Consider the following 23,759-nt stretch of genomic DNA (forward strand, 5'->3'; position numbering starts at 1 on the left):
ACCGGTTGTGCAGTGCCCGTGTGTTTCTCAAATCTGCAGAATGGCATCAAACCATGCGACCCTTCGAATTCTTAGAAAAGCCATGGCCACTCAGTGGCAAAGTCATAACGCGTCTATTGTACTTGACGCTTAGTAAAATTAAGGTTTATAGACAGCAGGAATATTTTCGTGATGGATAGTCGTATTGTAAAGACACGTGGAAAAGGTATTGCCGGCAAATTTTCAACGGGTTCTAGTCGATATTATGATGCCAATTTTAAGTTGATGTTTATTAAAAACTCAAAAATGTAAAATAATTGTGCAGGCGCAAGAACATACAGCATAGGCCTACCTAAAGCCAGTATTTGGCGTTAGCGTGAAGACAAGGAGCTAAAAAAAATGCATTTAGTGGTCCGCAAGAAGGACGCTTTAAAGAAGTCGAAGATGAAGTTGTGAGGCATGTGCACGAAAAATGCAAGGGCGGAAGGGCCATACCGTGACGCAATAAACTCGTTCGTTGACTTTCAATGTTCGCGATTAGACCTATACACCGCTAGCCGCTGAATTTGGCCGAACCCGACAAGCGAGACGTGCGTGTAGCGGTTATATCTGACGCTGCGTAAAAGTAACAGTTTTATAGACAACAAGACGACAAGAATAATTTCCTGATGGAGACGCATGGAATAGGCATTGCCGGAAAATTTTCGAGTTCTTTTCGGTATTATGATGCCAATGTTAAGTTAATGGTCCTTAAACCCGCGAAAATAAAGAATAATTGTGCAGCCACAAGGAAAAGAAAATACGGCGTGACGAAAGTCAATATACGGCGTCTAAAAATAGTCTAGAAATACGTAGGCCTAATGTACAACAAGGCATTCATATGATTTACAAACTTCTTTTTGAGCCTGATTTAAATTTTTTGAAGGGAAAAGTGGGGTTCATCTTGGATTCGGAAAAATACGGTACTATATTTTTTTCAGAATGAAATTAAACATACACTTTCACGTATCGGATTACGAAAAATAACAAGTAAGCCATAGTGTGGATATCATGTGCGGAAACACAAGTTTTGAACAAAATGATTGCCGTTTCATATCGATTTTTATGTGTATGAAGGGTTTTCCAACTTTTAGACAAAAATCGGATATAACGACAATCCGTTATAGCGAGTAATTTTTTCTCTGTTATGAATTCTCGCTGTAACGGACTTCTACTATACTTACAACTGTAGCCTGGTTCTAATCATCTTCTCAAGGCAATTATTTCTTTATTTACAATAAATTTACACATCAGGACTGACTTCACTAATTATAATACTTACACAGTTTGCACCTCACACACTTTTTTTACACTTCTTCTATGTGGTAAGCACGAAAACACGGAGCAGCAGAGAAGGCGTTGATCCTGTGTACTTCTCAAGGATTTTATCAACGATGTGAATTCTGAACTGCAGGTGATTGAATTTTCCTCCATGTTGTCGGTAAATGAATGAACTGAATACCACGAGGTCCAGAAGATGCCAGAAACTTTACAGGTAATATTTCTTCATCCGATTTTTTGCTGTGGAGTACGTAATGACGTACTGATCAGAAAGATCGATTCCCCCCATAGAATCATTGTAGTGTGCCGAACCAAGCCAGCCCTGGTAATGCACTTCCTTTATTCCTCCTTATCCTTGACTGTCGCCATTAGCGATAACATTACCCGAATGTGACGTGAAACTTTTTCTCACTGAAGATGGCGCTCTAGCCATCTGTGTTTATACACAGTCTGTCTCTCACTCTCTGAGTGTTCGCTCTAGCCATCTGTGTTTATACACAGTCTGTCTCTCACTCTCTGAGTGTTAAGTTGTTCTGCTCATGACATCAACAATGGAGGGATTGAAAAATGACGAACAAACTGGGATTTAAAATGTGCTTCTTGACCTACGAATTGCTATTATCGTGAATTTACTTGTTTCAAGGCTCGGCTCTCTGCTGCGAGTCATAATTTTGATTGACGTAAATATTTCGAGATTCCTTATTACTACTCCCAGGTATTTCATTTTATTTCATTTCACGTGCCACAGTTACAAGAACGGTTCTATGCAATTGTATTTCAGTAGCTTTTTATCACCTGTTTTTTGCAGGCTCTTACTTAATTTTGTGTGTGTTTTAAATTTTTCTTTCTTTGTTTGTGTGCACACGTGCGAGAACGGAGAGTGGTATTTACCTATCTGTTTGTTTTGGCCTGTGTGTTTGTGGGTTTTGAGACCATGCACTTCCGTTTCCTCATCGTTTGGAATCATGGCTGAGCATTGGTATATTATATGATTTGATGCTACAGGGTTTAATCCATGTTTGTCCACGTGAGGCAATTTGGATGTCCCGGGTAGCGGGTCGACGAATGTTGTGATTGCTACGATTTGCCTATTTTTGTGGCGGTCCACCATTGTATCTGTGGTGTTCGAACCATGCTCGTGAGTCCATGATATCCGTCGCTATCCTGAGCGAAAGTATACGTTGCGCCTTGACATACCAATCTGGTCTGGGTCGATTTTATATTAGGTATCTCTTCTTGTTCATATGTGTGTGTGCGCGTGTCTGTGCTGTCTACCTGTGTACGGTTTATATTACTCTCCGTATCTCGTAATTTTAATTTTTCTTTCTTTTTCTTTTCTTTTTAGTTGGCCGGTTTGGGCCATGTGTGGTGTGCTATGTTATGTTTCTAGGCCGTTATCTGCTCCATTGTCGGTGATTAGTTTTTGTAACTGTGGCAACATCTACTTGTTCTTTTGCTTATGCTCCTTTGGGAGGCTGTGCTTTGGCATTGTTGTTGTGACGCGCTTGCATCGAGTGGACGCTCGTTTGGAGCATGGATGCAAACTGTTGATATGTGCGCGGTCCACATTAGTACGACTGCATTATCCCTTTCGTGGTTCCATTTTCTGATTCTTTCGATAATGTGTTCAACGTCACATTATTTTTCTGAAATGAATTTGTATTTTTATGTGGTTATACGGAAGTGATTGTGTGTACTGTCGCCGTACAACACAAAACTTACTATGTCACTGAACGGGATACTACTTGATGTTCTATTTTTCTGCAGTTATGTAAGTAACTTTTAATGCAGCTTCCCATTTTTTCTTTCATTTTAATATTGTGTGTGTTTATAATAAACCCCATTTTCTTTTTATCCATTCTTTTATTCATGGGGGTGACAGGTGTTCTTGTTTTTCTGTCCTTTTGCTCCCCTTTTGTCTACGCATGGGTCCAGCTCTGAACTGTTTTAGTTCGTTCCAGTCCATCCATGGCAATTTATGAAGAGAGGTAAGTGAGGTAAGTATCTGTGCGTATATGTCGTGTATTGTGTTGATGTGTTATGGTAGCAGGGTAGGGGGTGGTAGAGTAGTCAATGCAAGGTTTCTCTTTAGTTTTGTCCTTTCCTCTGATAAGGACAGTTCGAATTTCTGCGTCGTGGATACTACCGAGCATGCAAATGTCTTTCTTGTCCTTCCATTTTCGAACGACGAGTTTCATTCAATAAGCAGCTGATACCTCTCCTTTTATTCAGCTTTTTACTCATAAGTTCCTTACGGAGATTTTGCCGGTTGGTTCTTACGGTACCCACTGCATCAGTATCGAGGTCATTTAGCAGGTCGTACAATTCAGGAATGCTATAATAGTTGTCTATTCCTTTTTTTTTATGTCACAGCAACACAGATAGGTCTTATGGTGACGATGGGATAGGAAAGGCCTAGGAATGGGAAGGAAGCAGCCGCGGCCTTCATTAAGGTACAGCCCCAGCATTTGCCTGGTGTGAAAATGGGAAACCGTAGAAAACCACCTGTATCCCACCAAAACATAACACCTTCAGCACAGACTAGTCCATTTGATTTTTTGGCCTTAATCTTCGTAACCCTGATTACAATAAGGAAGAGGAGTGGGGATAGGCAACTATTGTATGAACTCCACTCTTAGTTTCAAACCACTCTGACCTGCCAGCTTAGCTTTGAATACAACTCCTTGTCTCTTGGTAGAGCTGTCTGGCACTTCATCTCAAAATTCCTATACTGTGAAACCTCAGAATGCAAGTAACTTGGTCTACGAGTGTTTTGCAAGATGAGCAAACATTTTAAATAAATTGTAACTTGGTAAGCGAGTGAGATTCCGCAATACGAGCGTCACGTGTGCCTATGTTATCCCCTCCCCTATTCATTTGTTGAATGGATCAACGAGGTCTTCGGTCCTGTAGTGAAGAAATACCTTTCAGAAAATAATCTGGCGCTGCAAGTCTTACTGGTTATGGACAATGCTCCTGCTCATCCTCCAGGCCTTGAGGCCTTACTGGAGGAATTCAAGTTCGTTAAGGTTAAGGTCCTCCCAACACTACTCCAGCCTATGGATCACCATGTCATTTCGAACTTCAAGAAGCTATACACCAAAGCACTATTTCAGCGATGCTTCAAAGTGACCGAAGAAACAAACCTTACAGGTTTCTATCACAGAATCCCAATGTCATGACTAGGGGCCGTATTTTTTGGTAATAACGATATGCACGAGTTTTTTTATATCTTCTTTTTTTGTCTATATATGACTTCCCAGGTATTAAAAATACCTTATTTTAGCAAAATGAACTCGCGAAATATCGCGAAATTTGATTTTTGCGCGAATTGCGCAAATAATCACGAAATATACACCACTTGGTGTGAAAAATGGGAAATGGCAACGGAAGAGCTCTCCAATAAATGTTTAAATGCTTCTGAGAACTTGACTATCGTAGTTTCCTTATCATTTGCTTGATAGCGCTGTATATTCTCCACACAAATGCACACAAAGCCGTACGCACTGTGTACCGAAAGTATGTGTATTTAGTTCTGCGATCTCTAAGGCATTAGATAAAAATCAATATCTGTTATCGATTACAGCTGTGGTCGTAACAAGATACAAGACCGGTCGTAGATACAGCAGTGCGCAATGAGAGTTCGTTACTTACGAACATTTAAGTATTAAAATGCCGAAAACTGAAGTCACAACAGGTTTTTCGAGGGCCGAGGAATACAACAGTGAGGGGTTCTATGTATTTGATGCTGCAAGAAAGATTCTAATGTATCAACAGTGTACCGGTAATATTCGTAATGTGGAAACGTGCGATATACACTGCAGAGAATCAGAATGAAGCAAATGAACATAATTCTAAGCGGCAAATAACAATCGGCGATACTTTACAGATTGTAAAGATCGTAAAGATGTTGAAAAATTATAGAGAGCAATTTGTAATGGATAAATAAAAAAAAGCATTCATGCAAGCCAACATTCCTCTATAACAATAGGATAATCCTGGCATGAGGGAGAGAATGAATATAAAAGAAAAGATAAATAATACTGCCTCTACTGTAAAATATGACGGTATTGGTAGGTCTATTGTAAATAAATCGCCTGTTTGAGTAGTAATAATGTTATTGTTTTTATGTCCCACTAACCACTTTTACGTTTTCCAGAGACGCCGAGATACCGGAGTGTTGTCCCGCAGCTCTTTTACGTGCCAGTAAACTAGTGACATGAGGCTGACATATTTGAACTCCTTCAAATACCACCGGACTGAGCCAGGATCGAACCTGCCAAATTGGGGTCAGAAAGCCAGCACTTTAACCATCTGAGCTACTCATCCCCAACTGGGGAAAAGGAGCATATCCATGATTATCTTCCAGAGCCATATGATTTTGCAAAATGCAATGAAAGCACATCTGGTTGAGGAAGTAAAAGAAGACAGAGTTAGCAAAGTTTTAGGAGGTTTTATAAAAGACCACACACACTTCACATCAAGGAAAAGGTCACAACTGCGATAATAGCAATGCACGACATCTTATATACAAGGAACCTCTCAGTGGATACAGCGATAAAGCTACTCAGAGTGAAGATCTCACCTATTGTGAGTTACGGATTACATCTAATATGGGACCATCTTACTGAGAGCAATCTTCTGGAATTAGAAAAGATCAAGGCAATTTATCCAAAAAGAGTTCCCAGCATATCTAAATTTACCCCCTCACGGTTGGCATATGAGCTGGTGAGAGAAAGGTTCTCTATAGAGGATCTTCGAGAATAGATGCTATTACATTCTACACCTGTGTATCAGAGTGCATTAAAAGAACTACACGACAAGAAGAAATATGGAGCACGTTTTACACCATGGATGCTATGACGACTCAAGATTGGCAATGTCCAAATTACGACCTGCGACATATCATGACGCGATTCGCAGTGCATGGATTCCATCACAAAATATGCGACAAGACATCACGACCCTGTACTTGCAAATCATGCAAGAAACAATGCGATCGGTACCATCTTCGAGAGTGTACGGAAAGAACAAAACGTCGTTGAGTTCATTTTGTAGTGAATGAGCAATGTACGATATTGTATTTATTTCTTGGCCATTGGCTGCATTAAATTCTATTATTATTATAAAAGACCACAGTGAATTTGCATCTAAGTGTTCGCAAGCATTATGATTTCCGACGTCTAATGTGGTCAGCGAGAGGAGCTTCTCTGCTTACACAAAGACACTTTCTGATTGTCTCACAACTCTGCATGCTGTTAACATTGAAACCATGTTTAGTTTGTACTTTAGAGACAAGTAATTCAACATCTAAAAATGTACGCTATGTATAAATGTATATCACAGGGCAGATCACCTAACTTCATTTCAAAGTATCAGTGATTTATATATTTATTTCTATAACAATTTGCATATTTGGTAATTTAATAACAATGATACGTTACAAGAGTTTACTTTAAAACCCCTTATCACAAAGTTAGTTACATTTACCCCATACGCTACTACAAAGAAGATTTCGCAGGAAACATTGATCAGTATACCTACTGAAATAGTGTCAGTTTTAACACCGAAATCAACAGTTTTATTTCACAAAAAAATAAGGCCCCTAGTCATGACAGTCTTTCCATATTCAATATTTCTAATTGCTCTTTTATGGTTTATCGTCATAAAACACAAACACAGTAAATAGAGAACCGAACATGCATTTGGAGTAACAGAAAATTAGTTGTAACTTGCATTTGACAGAAGCTGAGCCAGTCACACCTTTACATCATTTCTGCACTGCCAAATATATCCCCTTACTTCTCTAGTAGCACGCTAAGTTATGCATAAATCGCCAGTCACCATTCAATTGGTGAGACTATTATTAGAATGTTAAATCTTCCTTATATATGTTAAACCTTATAACTTGCATACACAAAGTACTAAGGATCTCATAAGAAAGTTGTGACATGGTTGCAGTGAATGTGCTACTCAAAACTGAACCACACTATCACCTCCACATGAACAATATGGGAATGTTTTAAAAAAGCGAGCAGAACAGCAATTAATTTAATTCCATGTATTTTGTCTAGAGTCCCTCTGATTCAGCTGATGAGGTGAGAAGTCAAGTTTTCAGCTCAATTCCCAAAACTGTAAAATTGTCCCTATAGTTTAACCACTAAATGTACAAAAAGGCAGCTCATAACAAACATATATTTGCAGATGACTCACCTATTTTGAATAGTATCCCTCCAAGCCTCGTTCTCTTGGAGGAGATCACGGTAATTATCTGTAGATACTATAATGCCTCCAAATTCAGCAGCGTACTGTACGATATACCTAGAATACCAACAATGGAAAATCTAATAAACTATTACTGAAGATAATAAAATATGGGGAGTCCCTCTAATATCCGCTCAAATTCAAGAATATGATGAGTGTCCGAGTTTGTGTTGAGCGGAAAGAAAAAAGGAGCAGAGATGAAAGCAGTATGTCTTATCATATATAATAGACTATTATTATTATTATTATTATTATTACTATGATGCCGTATTTTCTCGCATAATTAATGCCCCTGAATAATTTGTGCACCCACATTGTCAATGATTCATTGTGCAGTTCCGAATGCATTTGGAAATAAAGATGTGTAGTGGCAGACTTCCTATCAGAAAACCTGGCATTCCAAACTTCCAGTTAAATGTAACTTAGTCTGTCAAACACAAAAGTTCAATAAAAAGCGTACCTGTAAAAAAAATCATTAAAAACTTTACTGAACAAAGAATGACATGTTATGTTCTACAAAAACATCCACAGATTCTATCAAATAACTTTAAATCATGCGCATATGTACAATATTAATTACGTTGCATAAACTTGTCAATGACTGAGGGTTTTGAGATAATATGAACAATTACGAAGGGAGTTCAATATTTAATGAACACATTTTTTTTCTAAAAGCAGGTTGATTTTATCGAGAATCCAAATACACCATGTTATTCCCCAATCCTTTTGCTACAATACCCTATTTTTCAACATAACCTCATTCAATGCTACGGCCTTATGCCACTGTAATGCGAGGGCCTGTACGATACTACTCTACTGGTCAATAACTGAGCCCAACGTCGTACTGCATTGATAATTTTTCCACCATCCATGTAGTGCTTCCTGCGCAGTGCAACCTTCATTGGGCCAAACAGATGGAAGTCAGAAGTGCGAGATCTGGGCTGTAGGGTAGATGAGGAAGAACAGTCTACTGAACTTTTGTGAGCTCCTGTCGGATGTGCAGGCTTGTGTTACGTCTTGCGTCGTCATGGAGAAGGCTCACTGTGCTTTTGTCCATTGCCAGATGTTCGTAGACATTCTGCAAGTCCCTATGAATATCCTGGTTTTTTACCAAAAGAAACTCAATAACTGCTCTCAGTTTGGTACGCACCTCTGTTACAGACGCCTCTTTGAAGGCTAGTTATAGTGCTGCCACACATCTGAAATTAATGAAACTCTAAGAGATGAAGCGGGAATATTCAAAGATGTCGCGATAAAGTCTAATTTTTTAAAACCGAAATTGGCTGAGAAATAAAACGGGCTGCATTATATACTGAACGCCTCTCATATTAACAAATAATGATTGTTGCCATTGATACTTTCATGGCCCGTACTTATAGACATGATGCTGTCAAGAAAATAAGGTGAAATTCTTTACGTTTTGCAGGGAACTGTGCCCTGCATCCTCAGAAGAAATCTCGACTGTCCGCAAGAAAGGCTTCCTAAACAATGATTCTTTAAAATTTAGACGTTATAACAGAAGTAGAAAACAGTACGTTCAGTTGCCACCAGATGGCTCCCAGGACGTGGCAAGAACGCTAGCGTTTGAAGCAGAAGCTGACCGAACCATCAGACTAAGCGGTTCACATAACGTGTGTACGTAACATATGGACTCGACAGGTGTATGATATAGACACAAGCCTGGAATGGGACATTTGGCGCCAAGGAACGTACGAATTTGGAAAAAATCGAGACGAAATAACAATAGTGAAAGGACAGGGAAGGGAACTACCTACATAAATTCTTAATGGCTGGCAACCAGGTATTACTTAATTGATAGTCGGTGTCCCTGTTGAAATTGTTAGGTTTCTACGTATTTCCACAGCTTCCTGTATAATCCTGGACCTGTATTGTCTAGTGTGGGTAAGAGCTTGAGCATCTTGGAACATGACATCATGACCCGATGATAGAGCGTGCTCAGCTACTGCCGATTTGTCTGGTTGGTTGAGACAAATATTACGTTCGCGTTCTTTGATACGGGTACCAATGGACCGGCATGTTTGTCCGATGTATACCTTACCACAATTAGAGGGAATTTCATATACCCCAGGATGTAAAAGTGGGGACAATTTGTCCTTGGTTTTACTCAGACTGTGAACAATTTTAGTGGCGGTGCCAAACACTGTTTTTATGTTGTGTTTGCGGAGGACCATGGCAATTCGATCTGTGGTGTTGTGAATGTAAGGCAACTAGGCAGTTCACTTTACTTCTTCCTTCTATGAGCTTTGCTTGGTCGTTTCTCCGGGATGCAGGGCTCTATGAATCTGCAAATCACGGTAACCATTACCCTTGAACGCGACTTTGAGCGTGTCCATCTCCACCTGCATATGTCATGGCTCACAAATTCGTCTCGCCCTCTTGGCGAGTATCGTGAGAACGCATTGCTTTCGTGCTGAATGGTGGTGAGAATCTGCATAAGATAGCGATTTGTGTGGGTAGGCTTACGAGATGGTATGTCTATGATATGGAAAAAACCCAGACTAAATTTTTACGTTCCTCGGCGCCAAATGTCTCATTCCAGGCTTGTGTCTGTATCATACACCTGTCAAGTCCATATGTTACGTACACACGTTATGTGAACCGCTTAGTCTGATGGTTCGGTCAGCTTCCGCTTCGAACGCTAGCGTTCTTGCCACGTCCTGGGAGCCATCTGGTGTCGACTGAACAAACCATTTTCCACTTCTATTATAACGTCTAAATTTTAAAGAGTCATTGTTCAGGAAGTGCCTTTCTCGCAGACAGTCAAGATTTCTTCTGAGGACGCAGGGCACAATTCCCTGCGAAACGTAAAGAATTTCACCTTATTTTCTTGACACGGCATAAGCCCAAAATAATGATTGTATTAGTATTCAACCATCATTGTATTAACTTCTGAAATGTTTCTGTACTTTCTAAGCTGCTAAAATGTAGTTTGTCGCTCTCAATCACAGTTTCCAGAAACAATACTAATACTGTACAATCATTATTTGTTATACTTGTTCATATTACCACAAAATTCTTAATCAACGACAAGTTTATGCAATGTAAACAACACTGTACATAAAATGCATGATTTAAGGTGATTTGATAGAATCTGAGGATGTTCTTATACAACAAAACATGTCATTTTTTGTTTAATGGTAATTTTTTGGTCACATTCTCTGGCATAATGACTTCATGACAAGGCAAAGCCTTTAGATAATGATGATGGTAATTTTTTCAGGTAAATTACAGTGTTACAATTCTATTCTATTCTACTGAACTTGTGTGTTTGACAGACTTAAAAAGCTTTTAAGTTACATTTAACCAAGGCAACATTGGAAAGTATGGATCCCTTCTTAATAAACTTCCTGTGATCACCAGTTAGGAAATACCACTGCACTGGTTCAGTGAGTGAATCAGTGCAGACCAGACCAGTGACACTCTATTCAATGGTAAAAATATTTATGAGTGTTTTGGCTATACGTGTGTTTTGTGATCTTGAAATTGTTTGTAAATCCGCAATGAGCAAGTATTCAATTAATACCGACTGCATCATATAAACTAGTGGGGATAAGTATTCACTGTCCAAATGCAAAATGCACTTCACGCGACCAACAAGTCTCTCAAAGCATTTTATGGCCAGAAACGTGGCAAGTTACTGCAAGTATAGGAGGATCTGCAGAAATCTTGGATTTCGTTATGCAAGGATGAATGCGGCAATTATCATGAAATGCTATAGTTTAAAGGCTGAGAAACAGCTAGAGCACATAGGATCAGAGTCTTGGATTTTAAGGTTAGCCGAGGATGGATGATTAATTTTATGAGGAGAAATGGATACACTCTTTGATGAAGAACATCATTATGCCAAAGAATGCCAAATGATTTCAACAACAACAACAACAAAAAAGGAATGATTTTCATAGCTTCATGATTGAGAAGCAGAAAGTGAAGGAATATTTGCTTTCCCAAATATGAAACGTACATCAGATGCAAATCAGTTTTGAAATGCCACAATGTTGATCAATCAACAAGATTAGGAGTGTTATTGTATGTACTACTAGAAGCAAAAAATGACAACGGATTGCAACGCTTAACTTGTGAAATCCTTACATCAAATGTTCCACCTTTACCATACTGTGAATTGTCTTTATTGTTAAGACTACATCTATACATAGACTGTGCAAGTTAATGCCACACTTAAAGTAGCTTCATGCAGAGTTGAATTGCACAAGTTGATCGTAGCCGATGTTGCTGACAATATGGGGCAAAAAAAAACAAGAGCACCTTATGTTCTGAAATTATGAACAATGCTGGAAGTAACAATTCTGTGAGAGATCCACGTTCGTATACAAGAAAAAGGGGTGGACGGACACGTCACTCAAGATCGAATACGAATGGCTTGGGGAAATTGAGGGGTGCATCTCCTACAATGTCCAGCCCTCGTCGTATTGGGACAGTTTTAGCAGCCACCTGATGGAAATTATTGGAAACCAAGAAAACCGATTTGGCAGCAAGACATCAGTACTTTAACCCTTGGATGTTTTGATAAATAAACCATTTAAGGACAATGTGTGAAAATTGCATTAGGCAGAAAGCGTGTACAAACTTACTCCAACAGGCAAGATCCAGAAACAACCTGTGGAACTTGAGTAGATACTTCATGCTTAGAACATGATTTCTTGTAAGGCAATTGAAAAGAGCTTCAAGAAAACATGAATCTTAAGATAGTAGTGAAGAGGACTAAAAGGTAAGACTTTCTGACGGTGTCATAATTATTTATGTGATTTTCCAGTATTCGTACTTGAAACCCGTATGTCCAGCTTGCCCGATGTACTCTATTTGACAGTTCAGAAGAAAACTTATATAATAATTTTACGCCAAATGGCGATAACTGCAAATAAGTTCAACCAATTTTGTATTCAGTATATTTGATGTACCTTAAATGTAAAATAAATTGCAAATAAAGATTTTGTATATCTGGATTCCCTAAATAATTTACACACCAAATTCTTTTGCCTGTATTTTCTGTCAAAAAATATGTGTTAATTATGTAAGAAAATACGGTAATTATTATAATTCCCTCAATAATTTACACGCCAAATTTTTTTGCCTGTATTTTCTGTCAAAAAATGTGTGTTAATTATGCAAGAAAATATGGAAATTATTATAAACCATGCAGGATATTTTGATGTCAGGACCAGGAAGAATTCATGATCCCAGGTAGCGGTAATAAATATGATCAGTTTAATCATCATAAAATTATGTACCAACAGCTTGTTTATTCCAACAATTTAAAATATCATCATTTTTAAAACTGTTATTTTGTTAAAGTGGAAGCCATTTTTTAAAGTTTCAACTTAGTAAACATATAACCTTTACATTTTTTCAGTCTATTGAAACTAATACAAGATTAAGAAAACACTAGAAAATACTGGAAAAGGAAACAGTTTATTCATAACACAATCCATCAGAAAATGATCCAGCCATCCTTTAATGCAGGCATGTCCAAACTACGGCCTCCAGGCCAGGTATCACCTTCCATATGACTTCATCTGGCCCACGGACAAAATTCTAATAACATATTTTGTTTGCAAGCATGCTACAGGATGCAAAGTAAGGTGTTGCAATATGTATATGGCTCAATTAATTAGCAATAGGGTGAAACAGGTCATTAAGCTATTAACCCGCGGTTACTCGCATGGTGAGCGCGGCGCTCACCTTCGTAGTATATTGCTTCTTGTTGGAATGTTAGAAAACCTCCACCTTTGTAAGTCTCTGTACCTTTGTAACAGATTATTATGAAGGGGGTGTGTCAGTCATTTTCATTATCTTTGAAAATATACACCCGCAATTCATTATTAGGCACGGCAGTGTATGTTTGGTGAGCGGTGCGCTCAGTAGCGAGGAACTGTGCTACTTATATTTCGCTCATTGTAATAAGTCAGGTTTTGTTTTATGCTTGTGTTTAATGCGAAATGTTTATAGTGTGGGTGTTGTTAGACAATATTTGCAAGTTATTGTGGCATCCAGTGATCAGATACTTTCGTGGTGGTGTGAAACGAAGGAGGGAAGGTCTTGAACATCGAGACTGATGGTATGAAATAGATGAGGTTTACGGAAGTGAGCATAACTCTGTTTCAGAATGTCTGCAACTTCTGGGGAAGGAAAGGAACTTTCGTTTATAACAAACTGTGATATCAATATACATAGCTTGTTTTACGACCGGATGCCCTTCCTGACGCCAAAATCAGTAGAAGATCTAAAAAGATGAAATAAATGATGGTGAACGAAGTTGTCTAAATAGGTGTAAGGAATTGGCTGTAGTCTGTGAATAGAAACTGCCCCGGTATTTGCCTGGAAGCGTAAACAGAAAACCATTCTCAGGACAGCTAACGGTGGGAATCGAACTCACGCGTCTCCCGAATGTTGAGCTTGCCTCCATAGCCACTCCACTCGGCCGTGTTCCTAAATAAATAACTATCTCAAATGGATATATTAAAAATACCTCCATATTTATATGGACACATTATAGCCTTTAAACATAAAGGTGAGCGCTGCGCTCACCAGCGAGTAACGGCGCACATAAAGACCTAGCGAGTAATGCCGGGTTAAGCTTGACTGTATCATCCATCAAGACGCTTTGAGCACAAAGTACTCAATGTTATATAAAAAGTGATGCAGACAGTTGTTAAAACTGAATATATTCTGCTCTATTTTAGAAGTGAAGCTTCCACGGTTTGTAGAGTTATTTAGTTCTTTTTCTGGGTCGAACAGTGTTATTTTCTGTATATTACGTGCCGTTTGTCGATGTTTCCAATGCTGCAGTCCAGGAAAAGCGTAGAACAAGAAACTTGCGCTTGTTTTGAAGCACTCAGTCGTTATCAGAAACTATAACCACCATAACCGTAAAGAGTGATACGGAATTTATGAAGAATAATATTGATGGGAAGTTGTGTGCTTGCTGGACCGTACGATTAAAAGCAGACGGGGTGATGAAATCAGGTACAGCGTTGCCACGTTCAGTAGTGAACACAGCACGCAAGAAACACAGCTTTCTGTTTACTTTCAACTTTTGATTGTATTTCCTCGTAAAAATTCCACTTCCCATTACCTTTTCATAAGGACTTGGGGTGTTCAATTACAGGTTTAAAAATGATTGGGTTCCTAATTTAGAAATGTCAGACTGTACATTACTATTTACATTATTTACATATCTTAACAATATTTAATTCTGTCAATATTCATCATATGAAAAACCACTATGTTCCCACAAATCGGAACTGCTGTCATTTATGTTGATCATGACTGGCTCGAAATGAGGGACATTTTCAGATAGTCCTCTTTCTCCTAGCCCGGCTGAGTGGCTCAGACGGTTAAGGCCTTCTGACCCCAAATTGACAGGTTCAATCCTGGCTCAGTCTGGTGGTATTTGAAGGTGCTCAAATATGTCAGCTTCGCGTCTAGATTTACTGGCATGTAAAAGAACTCCTGCAAAACTAAATTCCGGCACCTCGGCGTCCTGAAAACTGTAAAAAGTAGATGGGACGTAAAGCGAATAACATTATTTTTTCTCCCAGTGGTAGTCTTCCGTTTTCTTAGCGTCTTTTACATAGTTTCCAGAGTTTCAAATGCGTAGAAATTGACATATCAGTGAAATACTCCGTACATTCCAACAGTTTCAGGCAGAGGCTTTTAATTCATGTAAAAATCGCGTATATTTCTTCTTATCGCAGCCAAAGTAAAATCATAAAGTCGGATTTCCGAACGCACCGGCCTCAAACACGGCTTTTTTCATCAGGATTATATATTTTATCATTCTCCTATGAGCAGCTTCTACTCTCTCCACTAACGACGACAATCCAAGACAATCTGGCACTTTCTGGTACATAGGGAACTTGTCCCCCGTCACTCTGAAGGAGACAAATAGCACTCAAAACCACTGCAAGTTCACCCTCTGACAATGGTAGTCTTGGAGGCATCTTGAAGTGATGGTGGCTAGCGTGCAAAACACAGGCAGACTGAAAATAACATGCAGACAAACCATGGTCAGGGCATTCCATTTCACAACTGCCTAGGGCGAGTGTATGCGGCAACCCTGTAACAGATTTTACCACTTCGACTACTGTTAATTGCAAGGTCCAGCGCACACATAACTTACCATTAATATTACTCTTTATAAATTCAGTACTACACTGTAAGGTTACAATGGTTGTAGTATCTGATAACCACGCCTGAGTGCTTCAAAACAAGCCCAAGTTTCCTGTTGTATGTTTATCCTGGGCTGAGAAAATATTACTTTAGAAAAATCATATGAACACTTTCTGGGGTGATTGAAAAAAATTATTACTTGAATATTACACTACAAATACATTTGGCTACAACATATAAAAATTTCATTACCATCAGACAAGTTGTTTTCCATGTATATATTTTTAAGTGAGCGGTTCCTAGAGAAGAAGCCCAAAACCCGGACAATATTCATTACAACTACAAATAAAAGATAAGGAATGAATTTCAAAACCAATTTGTCTTATATGCTCTAATGCAGAATTAAACAAGTAAAATATTGGTATAACTCGCTCTGAAATAGGCCTGTTGGTTCATTTGTAATCAATGCCTAAACCCGAGTGTCCATAATAAAAAAATCCGACAATAGCCCACTGTTGACATCTCAATGTTAAATTTATAATTTACCAAGTGTGTGTGGTATTGTATTCATACTGAATTGCTGTTACTGTTCTCTGAAACAGAGCCAGTGTTCCTCAGTATACACATGTTGGAGTGGTACTCCACAGTACTACATGTGGTAGTGGTGATTTTTATTTTAAGAGGAAATACAACTAGGTAGTCATCATCTCTGAACAAATGAAGTGGAAAATAAATTTAAAATAAAACAAAATTATTTATTAAATGAAGGAATTTCAAAATGAAGTACTAAATAAAACAAAAAAGTATTGTATTACGCTGAAAGGTCACTAACAAATCAGAAGGGAACGCGAGTTCCCTGAGTATAAGAACACTTGCAATTTACGCACCCTTGATTAATCCACTGTCACACAAAGCGGATGACAAGATCAGCAGTACTCATGTCATCGGCTAGTACATGTTCCAAGTGTCTCCTGCAGGTCGAGGCTTCGTCTTAGGCCAGAGAGATTGGTGCACTCTGCGAGAATGTGGGCCACAGTGAAGGCAGAACCACAAGAATACACTGGGGGATCTTCCCTCTTTAGTAGACAAGTGTGTGTAGAACGTCCCGTGACCTATCCTCAGCCTACACAATACTATGACCTCTCTCCATGAAAGCCGGAAAGAGGACTGCTACACGGTAGTTGTCTTCTTAATTGCTCTCAGCTTGTTGGGAGTTCGGATAGCTGGCCACTCCGATTCCCAGGATGCCAAGATGGTTTGACATAGCCAAGAACAAATATCTTTAGCAGGCGCATTCATAGGCCTTCGAGTTAAAAGTACCTCTTCCTTTGCAGCATCATCTGCAAGTTCATTTCCTGCAATCCCAACAAGGCTTGGAAGCCATGCGAAAGTGATTCTGGTGCCAACATCATATAACCTGGCCAGGTCATGAATCTGCTGCACCGGTGGGTGTTGTGAGAAACAGGTGTCAATAAAGAACTTAACGAGTTGGTACACATGAGAAAATGGTTTCTTTCGTCACCCAGTGCAAACTACAGAGCTTCTAAAATAGTGTAACGCTCCGCAGTATACACGCTACATACACTAGGAAGCGAGATCTTCAGGCTTACATTATTGGTGACGAAAGAGCAACCCACATTTTCTTCAATCTTAGAACACTATGTGAAGATATGTCTCACGGCAGGATACGGGTGAACGAAGTCCTGGAAATACCTGTGATGAAGAGAGGCATCTGCATTCACCTTGGGGCCATGGAGTAGATCTAGCCATATATCCGGTTGCGGAACTAACCACGGAGGTACCTCGAATCTCGCTAGAAGTGTGCTCAAAACAACCTCCCAACCGCCACATCAAACTCACGATACAAGCTATCAATTCGAATCCCAACTGGCCGTGTGGCATTTAGCTGGTCTTGGTACCTCTGGTGGTAATGGGTACTAAAGATGCATTGATAGCTTGGATGTAACGGCATTTCCCACAGTATAAAGACATGGATTTGGCCATCGAACGCTCCGCACATGTGCTGTGAAGAACGATGATAATAATAATAAAAATAACTAGCTGAAACTATCAACACATGACAGTCAATGGTATAAATATTTATTGAAGGATTTCCAAGGATTTCCTTATACACAACATTCCTTGTACTTTTTTTTTTTACAATTTTCTTTATGTCACATGGACACATAAGTCTTACGGTGACGATGGGATAGGATATGGCTAGAAGTGGGAAGGAAGTGACCGTGGCCTTAATGAAGCTACAGCCTGGATTCCTGGCTCCAAACTGCTGCATTAGGACACTGTGCATGATTTAATTAAGGGGAGGTATGACTGAAATATAAAGGATTTTGGAGAAAAATATATATTTCTTTTTTGCATAATAAAATAGCCCAGTCCATGCTGTACCAGAAAATAATAAATTGGTATCCAATCAGACACCAATAATGTTAATAACAGCCATAAAAGGACAGCTCTGAGGAGAGGACATGGTTATCTCTTTTTTTCAGTTGCTTTCTCAGCTCCAGATTTTAGTAGTTGTGTACAAAATGCTCCTTGTGACAGTTTTCCTTGTAACCTGTACAAAATGTATTTACAAGCTGTGTTATATGTCAGGATTAACACTTGCTATTGATTTGTTTATATCCAGTATGTATAATAATCTTATTGTTCACATTTAATTAGGGCCATGTCCTTCAAAATAATAACATTCAAATCTTAAGAATTGAAAAATCTCATGAATGCAATAATCTTTACAGAATTATAAAATGTATAGCAAACTTTATCTGTACATCCATAAGGTACATTTTCCCTAAATTTGATTTCATTTCTCACAAAATTGTGTCACAATGCTTTCTATAGCATGTCAAAAAATTGTATAAAAGGAAGAATAACTTCAAAACCAACTGACCTAAATGAATGAAATTTAGTAAACAGATTACTATTAAGGGTCTATGTATGCAACATAAATTTCATTATAATAGCTTGAAAACTGTAGAAGTTTAAAATTTCAGTCATACCTCCTCTTCATGAATTGAAAACAGCAATAATGAATTACATACACACTGAGAGAAACATTGAGTGAATTTGTATCTGTTAGGAAAAAGTTCAGATAATTTTTTTATTCTTATTCTTTTTGCACATTGCACAACTTGTATGTGCACACCCAACGGATTCCCTTTCATTATAATAATATGACTTGTATGCACCCACATGTATGCTCGTGGTGGCCAGCGCTGCCATGTGAATTCCTTTCTCTAGGGGAATCTTAGTAATATGTGAGAAAGTTCTCAATCACTCTGTATTTCTACAACTTCGTTCACTAATATCTGGACGCATGACTAGTCTTCACGGACGATTCTAAAATCGGGCAGAATGTCTGCTGCTTGTTTGTTTCCAATAATGTCAGCATCTCGCTTTCTGGTGACTGTAGTGTAAATACTGTAGGGCTCTTTGCCATCTCAGAAGCTATGCAGTTTGCAGTTTGAGGCCATTTTCTCATGTGTACCGACCCAAATTCTTTAGTCTATTGATATATGTTTCCTGCAACACCCAATGGTGTAGCAATATGACCTTGCAGCCAGGTTGTGTGATGTTGGCACCGAATGACCATCGCAAGGCTTCCAAACCACATGGAGAATACAGGCAACAAACTGTCGGACCAAGCTGCAAAAGAAGCCGTACATTTTCTGCCCAGACCTATGAACGTTCCTGTTCGGGATATCTGTTGACAGTTACGCTGAACCATCTTCGCATTGTGGGAATAGGGATAGCTACCTGAACTCCCAAAAAGCTAATAGCAATTATGAAGACAACTGCTGTGTGGCTGTCCTCTTTCTGGCCTGTGCTTTGATAGAAGGGCTGGAAGAAGATTTTTCAGTCTAGTTAGGGAAGTCTTTAGCTCATCCTGGTGGAGTAGTTCCCAGCTGAACATGCCAGGGAAAAACACATCCCATAACACGTCGTCAAAGCACTTGCTGACAGTTTCTGTGTACTCTAGGCTGGATTACGAACTTGGCTGTTTGTCCCAAAGCTTGTTGGTGCTTGATGGTTTTACTATGAGGTTATATTGTGTTGCAGAAGCTACAAAACTTGTGGTGTTATCCACATTTTTATCGCCTTCTTTGCAAAAAAGATGAAGAATTACGAAGGAACCATTGATTTAAACTTCCTCTGAGCCTCTGGGTAAGGAAGTTTAGAAGTCTTTATCTTTCTGGATCTTTCTTGGAGCAGTTTACACAGAGGTGGTTGTATGCATTCTACACTGGCATGCTCATCACCTTCCCCCACATGCCCATATGTTGCAGAGCCATGGCTAAATCTCTGGCAATTATAATACTTCACAGGAGCTGACATATATGACTAGACAGTCTTTAGAAAGTTCAATCTGTTAGGGCAGTGTCTGCAAGTTGAAAGCATCCGTGTACTGAAAATCGCGACCAACACACCGCTGCTTAACGTCAGATCCCCTCTGATGTGCAAGGCTCTGGATGGGGTCTTCATCAGAAGTTTTGATTAAGCCCCTACGAAAGATGACTCCTTTAAAGGAGTTCAGGGACTTGCGCTTCTCAAACTTAACAGGCATTGGTCCGAACATCGCAACTTCTAGTAGCTTCCTACTTTAGAGAATTTCTGAAAGGAAACTTTGTCCATCAATACTGGAAGCAACCAGGAAATGAGGCAGATTCTCTTCACTCACTCCTTGACTAGCCAGATGAACACGAATGAAACATATTTCTTTGAAAGATGCCATTTTGAGGTTGCCACCATTTCAAAAATTCGAAGAAGAGAGTGGTACTTTTTGGTCCGAATATGTATGTTCCATTCTCAATAGTTCCACCATCAGCTGTCATAGCATCACTAAAGAGGCATACTAAGTAAATGAGAAGTACGGTGGTTTCCTGTTGCTTTCTTCATCAAGCCAGAAGTTGCTATTACATGTTAGTCTCACTGAAATGCATACACCAATTGACCCTATGAGCAACATTTTCAGACTGTTCACATAAGGGAATGGCTGCATAAGGAATGGCATTGCTAGCATTGCTCAAACCTCAGTCATATCGTCAAAGCTAAGCATGGGACTGAAAAAGGTAGACCAGTAGATGGTGGCCATGAATGTTAAGGTGTTATGTCTGATACTGTGGTTAGCCGGTTCGAGTCCTGTTGGTTGAAAAATTTTTCACCATCAGAATGTTGGCCAGCAGGGTAAGGGAGGTGGCGGTATACATTTCTAGTCACTAGATTGTGTACCAAAAGCCTGGATTCAATTCCAAACCTCCCCGCAGTGTTCATATGGAATGAAGGCATGACGCATATGACACTGGTGATTTGTCCGGCAGATGGGGACATAAAGCTTTGAGCAGTCCCCTTGGTGTTATTCAACAGGAGTAGGCTATTTGCCATCACTGGGTTGCACCCTCCCCATACTTAATCATCATCATCTCACATTCACATGCGCAGGACACCCATGAGGGTCAAATAGAAAGACCTGTATCAGGCGAGCCGAAAATGTCCTCGGACACTCCTGGCACTAAAAGCCATACAGTAAGTAAGCAAGCAGATGGGGGCAAAATATCCAATGTGGTAAACGCTCGGTTCGCCCAGACAGATATAGGCTTGATTCCATGTCAGGAAGTCGAAAACCACGCTTGACAGCTGCAGTCATTTAAGTGCGGCCAGTATCCAGTATTCAGGAGAAAGTGGGTTCGAACTCCAATGTCGACAGTCCAGAAGATGGTTTTTTGTGGTTTCACATTTTCACACTAGGCAATCTCACTCCCAGTCCATTCCTGCCATGTCGGTGCACTGTAAACACTAGGTCTCACCAGCAAAGGCAATTCTGAGTAGCTAAGGAAATAACTGATCAATCTTTGACATGCCCAGCATGCCGAAGAAAGGCTGGATACTGGAGATGGGCTGCTAGTGACTACTTGCCCGATAGTTAAGGGGGTTAGGATAAAAAAAGGAAATAAGACAGGAAGATACAGAAACCTCTTAGGCAAATTAGTTAGTCTGGTTCTACTCAGAGAACAATTCCCTTAGCGCAGTCCTCAGGATCAATGAAAACACAAACCCTGCCGAGAGGGGCCCATACTCCCAGGGAAATAAGAGCATTTTCCAATGGTTCATAATTAATCTGTATTGTCAGCCTCAACAAGATAGGTTTTTTTTTTCAAGTGAAAGAAAAAAAAAAAAAAGAATAATATTGTTGTATTGTAAAGATGGAGCCGGCCCCGTGGTGTAGGGGTAGCGTGCCTGCCTCTCACCCGGAGGCCCCGGGTTCGATTCCCGGCCAGGTCAGGGATTTTTACCTGGACCTGAGGGCTGGTTCGAGGTCCACTCAGCCTACGTGATTAGAACTGAGGAGCTATCTGACGGTGAGATAGCGGCCCCGGTCTAGCAAGCCAAGAATAACGACCGAGAGGATTCGTCGTGCTGACCACACGACACCTCGTAATCTGCAGGCCTCCGGGCTGAGCAGCGGTCGCTTGGTAGGCCAAGGCCCTTCACGGGCTGTAGTGCCATGGGGTTTGGTTATTGTAAAGATGGACTCATTCAATCATTAAGACCTTCTATCTAGAAGAGGTGTTACAAGTGTTCTGAAATGCTGTTAGATATTATATTTATCTACAGAAAACAAATTTAGCCATCAATGTAGGAAAAGGACACTTAAATTTGAAAGTCAAAAAGCATCAGTAGACATGACGTGTGAGTGACGAGAGAAGTCTGGCACCTGCATCATGCATGGATTAACCCAATCGCATCATTTAACAACCCTAGCTCGTCATAGTTATTCGTGACATATGAATCAAATGACGAGCTCTGCTAGCGGCGATGCACAGCTGTACATCAATCCATGTAATTCAGTCACTAACCCACAGACGCCACTTGTATGCATTCTGAGCTGAAGTTTACACATGTGGCTTTGGTTTTTTCTCTTTCACCAGGTTCTCACACACTTCCGGAACAAGAGATAAGAGAATCTTTTGTCATATAATTTCGCTCTTGTCAGTTGCCATCATGGTGTCAAGCAGATGTGCTGGCGTTGATGAAGAAGGAATACGGAAGCCAATAGATAGTGTTTTAGTGATATTGAAGGCAGTGATGTTTGCGACGACAAAATAGACTCTGAAGTCCTTAGTTCGAGTACTAGCGATGCGTATAATAGTTCTGATGACACGGGGAGTGATGCAAATAACGACGGTGTGCCGAGTCTTTCAAAACGAGCTCGTACCTCGGCACAGACTAACTTGAATGACTGGAACTGGACAAAAAGTGACAATAAACCTGTTGTACATAAGTTTAATGAATACAGTGGGGTTAGTGAAAACTTATTGAAAAAGCCTGATATGCAGCCACTATCTGAACTCTCAGTTTTTTGTAAATACATGAACCCTTTGTTTGAGAAAATATCTGCAGAGACAAATTCATATGCAGCAAAACAGTTGAGCAATCCTGACAGAAAAAAGTTGAAAGACGATGACAAATGGTTTAAGACTACACCCGACGAAATTAGGGCATATTTTGCGTTAGTTATACTAATGTCACAAGTGCGAAAGTCAAGAATACAATTATACTGGAGTAAAAACAGGTGTATAAAAACTCCTATTTTTCGTGAAACCATGAGCAGGGGAAGATTTATTATAATTTCACGATTTTTACATTTTGTTGACGAACAAGTCGACAGTAGTGACAAACTAAGAAAGATTAGGCCTATAATACAACATTTCTGCTCCAAATTTTCAGAATTATATCTACCTTCACAAGACATTGCTCTAGATGAAAGTCTAATGAAATTCACAGGCCGCCTTTCATATGTCCAGTGTAATAGGTCTAAACGTTCTAGGTTTGGAATAACAATTTACAAAATTTGTGAATCAAGTTCTGGCTACTGTCTGTCTTTCAAAATTTACGTAGGTGATGATGTAACAGATCGAAGTCTGCCAGCAAGTACAAACGTCGTGCTCAACATATGTGAACCCTTGTTAGGCCGAGAACATACATTGTTTTTAGATAACTGGTATTCTTCCCCAGATTTATTCAAAAGGCTA

General features: G+C 39.6%; 1 protein-coding gene across 2 annotated transcripts in view; it reads right to left on the reverse strand.

Moving 5' to 3' along the window:
- Positions 1-23,759, reverse strand: part of LOC136857433 (NEDD4-binding protein 1) — an 85,360-nt gene that overhangs the window by 18,783 nt on the left and 42,818 nt on the right. For both annotated transcript variants that reach the window (XM_067136092.2, XM_067136091.2), the window contains one exon: positions 7,513-7,620. In XM_067136092.2, the coding sequence (XP_066992193.2) occupies positions 7,513-7,620 (108 nt within the window). The remainder of the gene's footprint in view (positions 1-7,512; positions 7,621-23,759) is intronic.

The sequence above is a fragment of the Anabrus simplex genome, chromosome 1, assembly GCF_040414725.1.
Source record: "Anabrus simplex isolate iqAnaSimp1 chromosome 1, ASM4041472v1, whole genome shotgun sequence".
NCBI classification, from domain to species: Eukaryota; Metazoa; Arthropoda; class Insecta; order Orthoptera; family Tettigoniidae; genus Anabrus; species Anabrus simplex.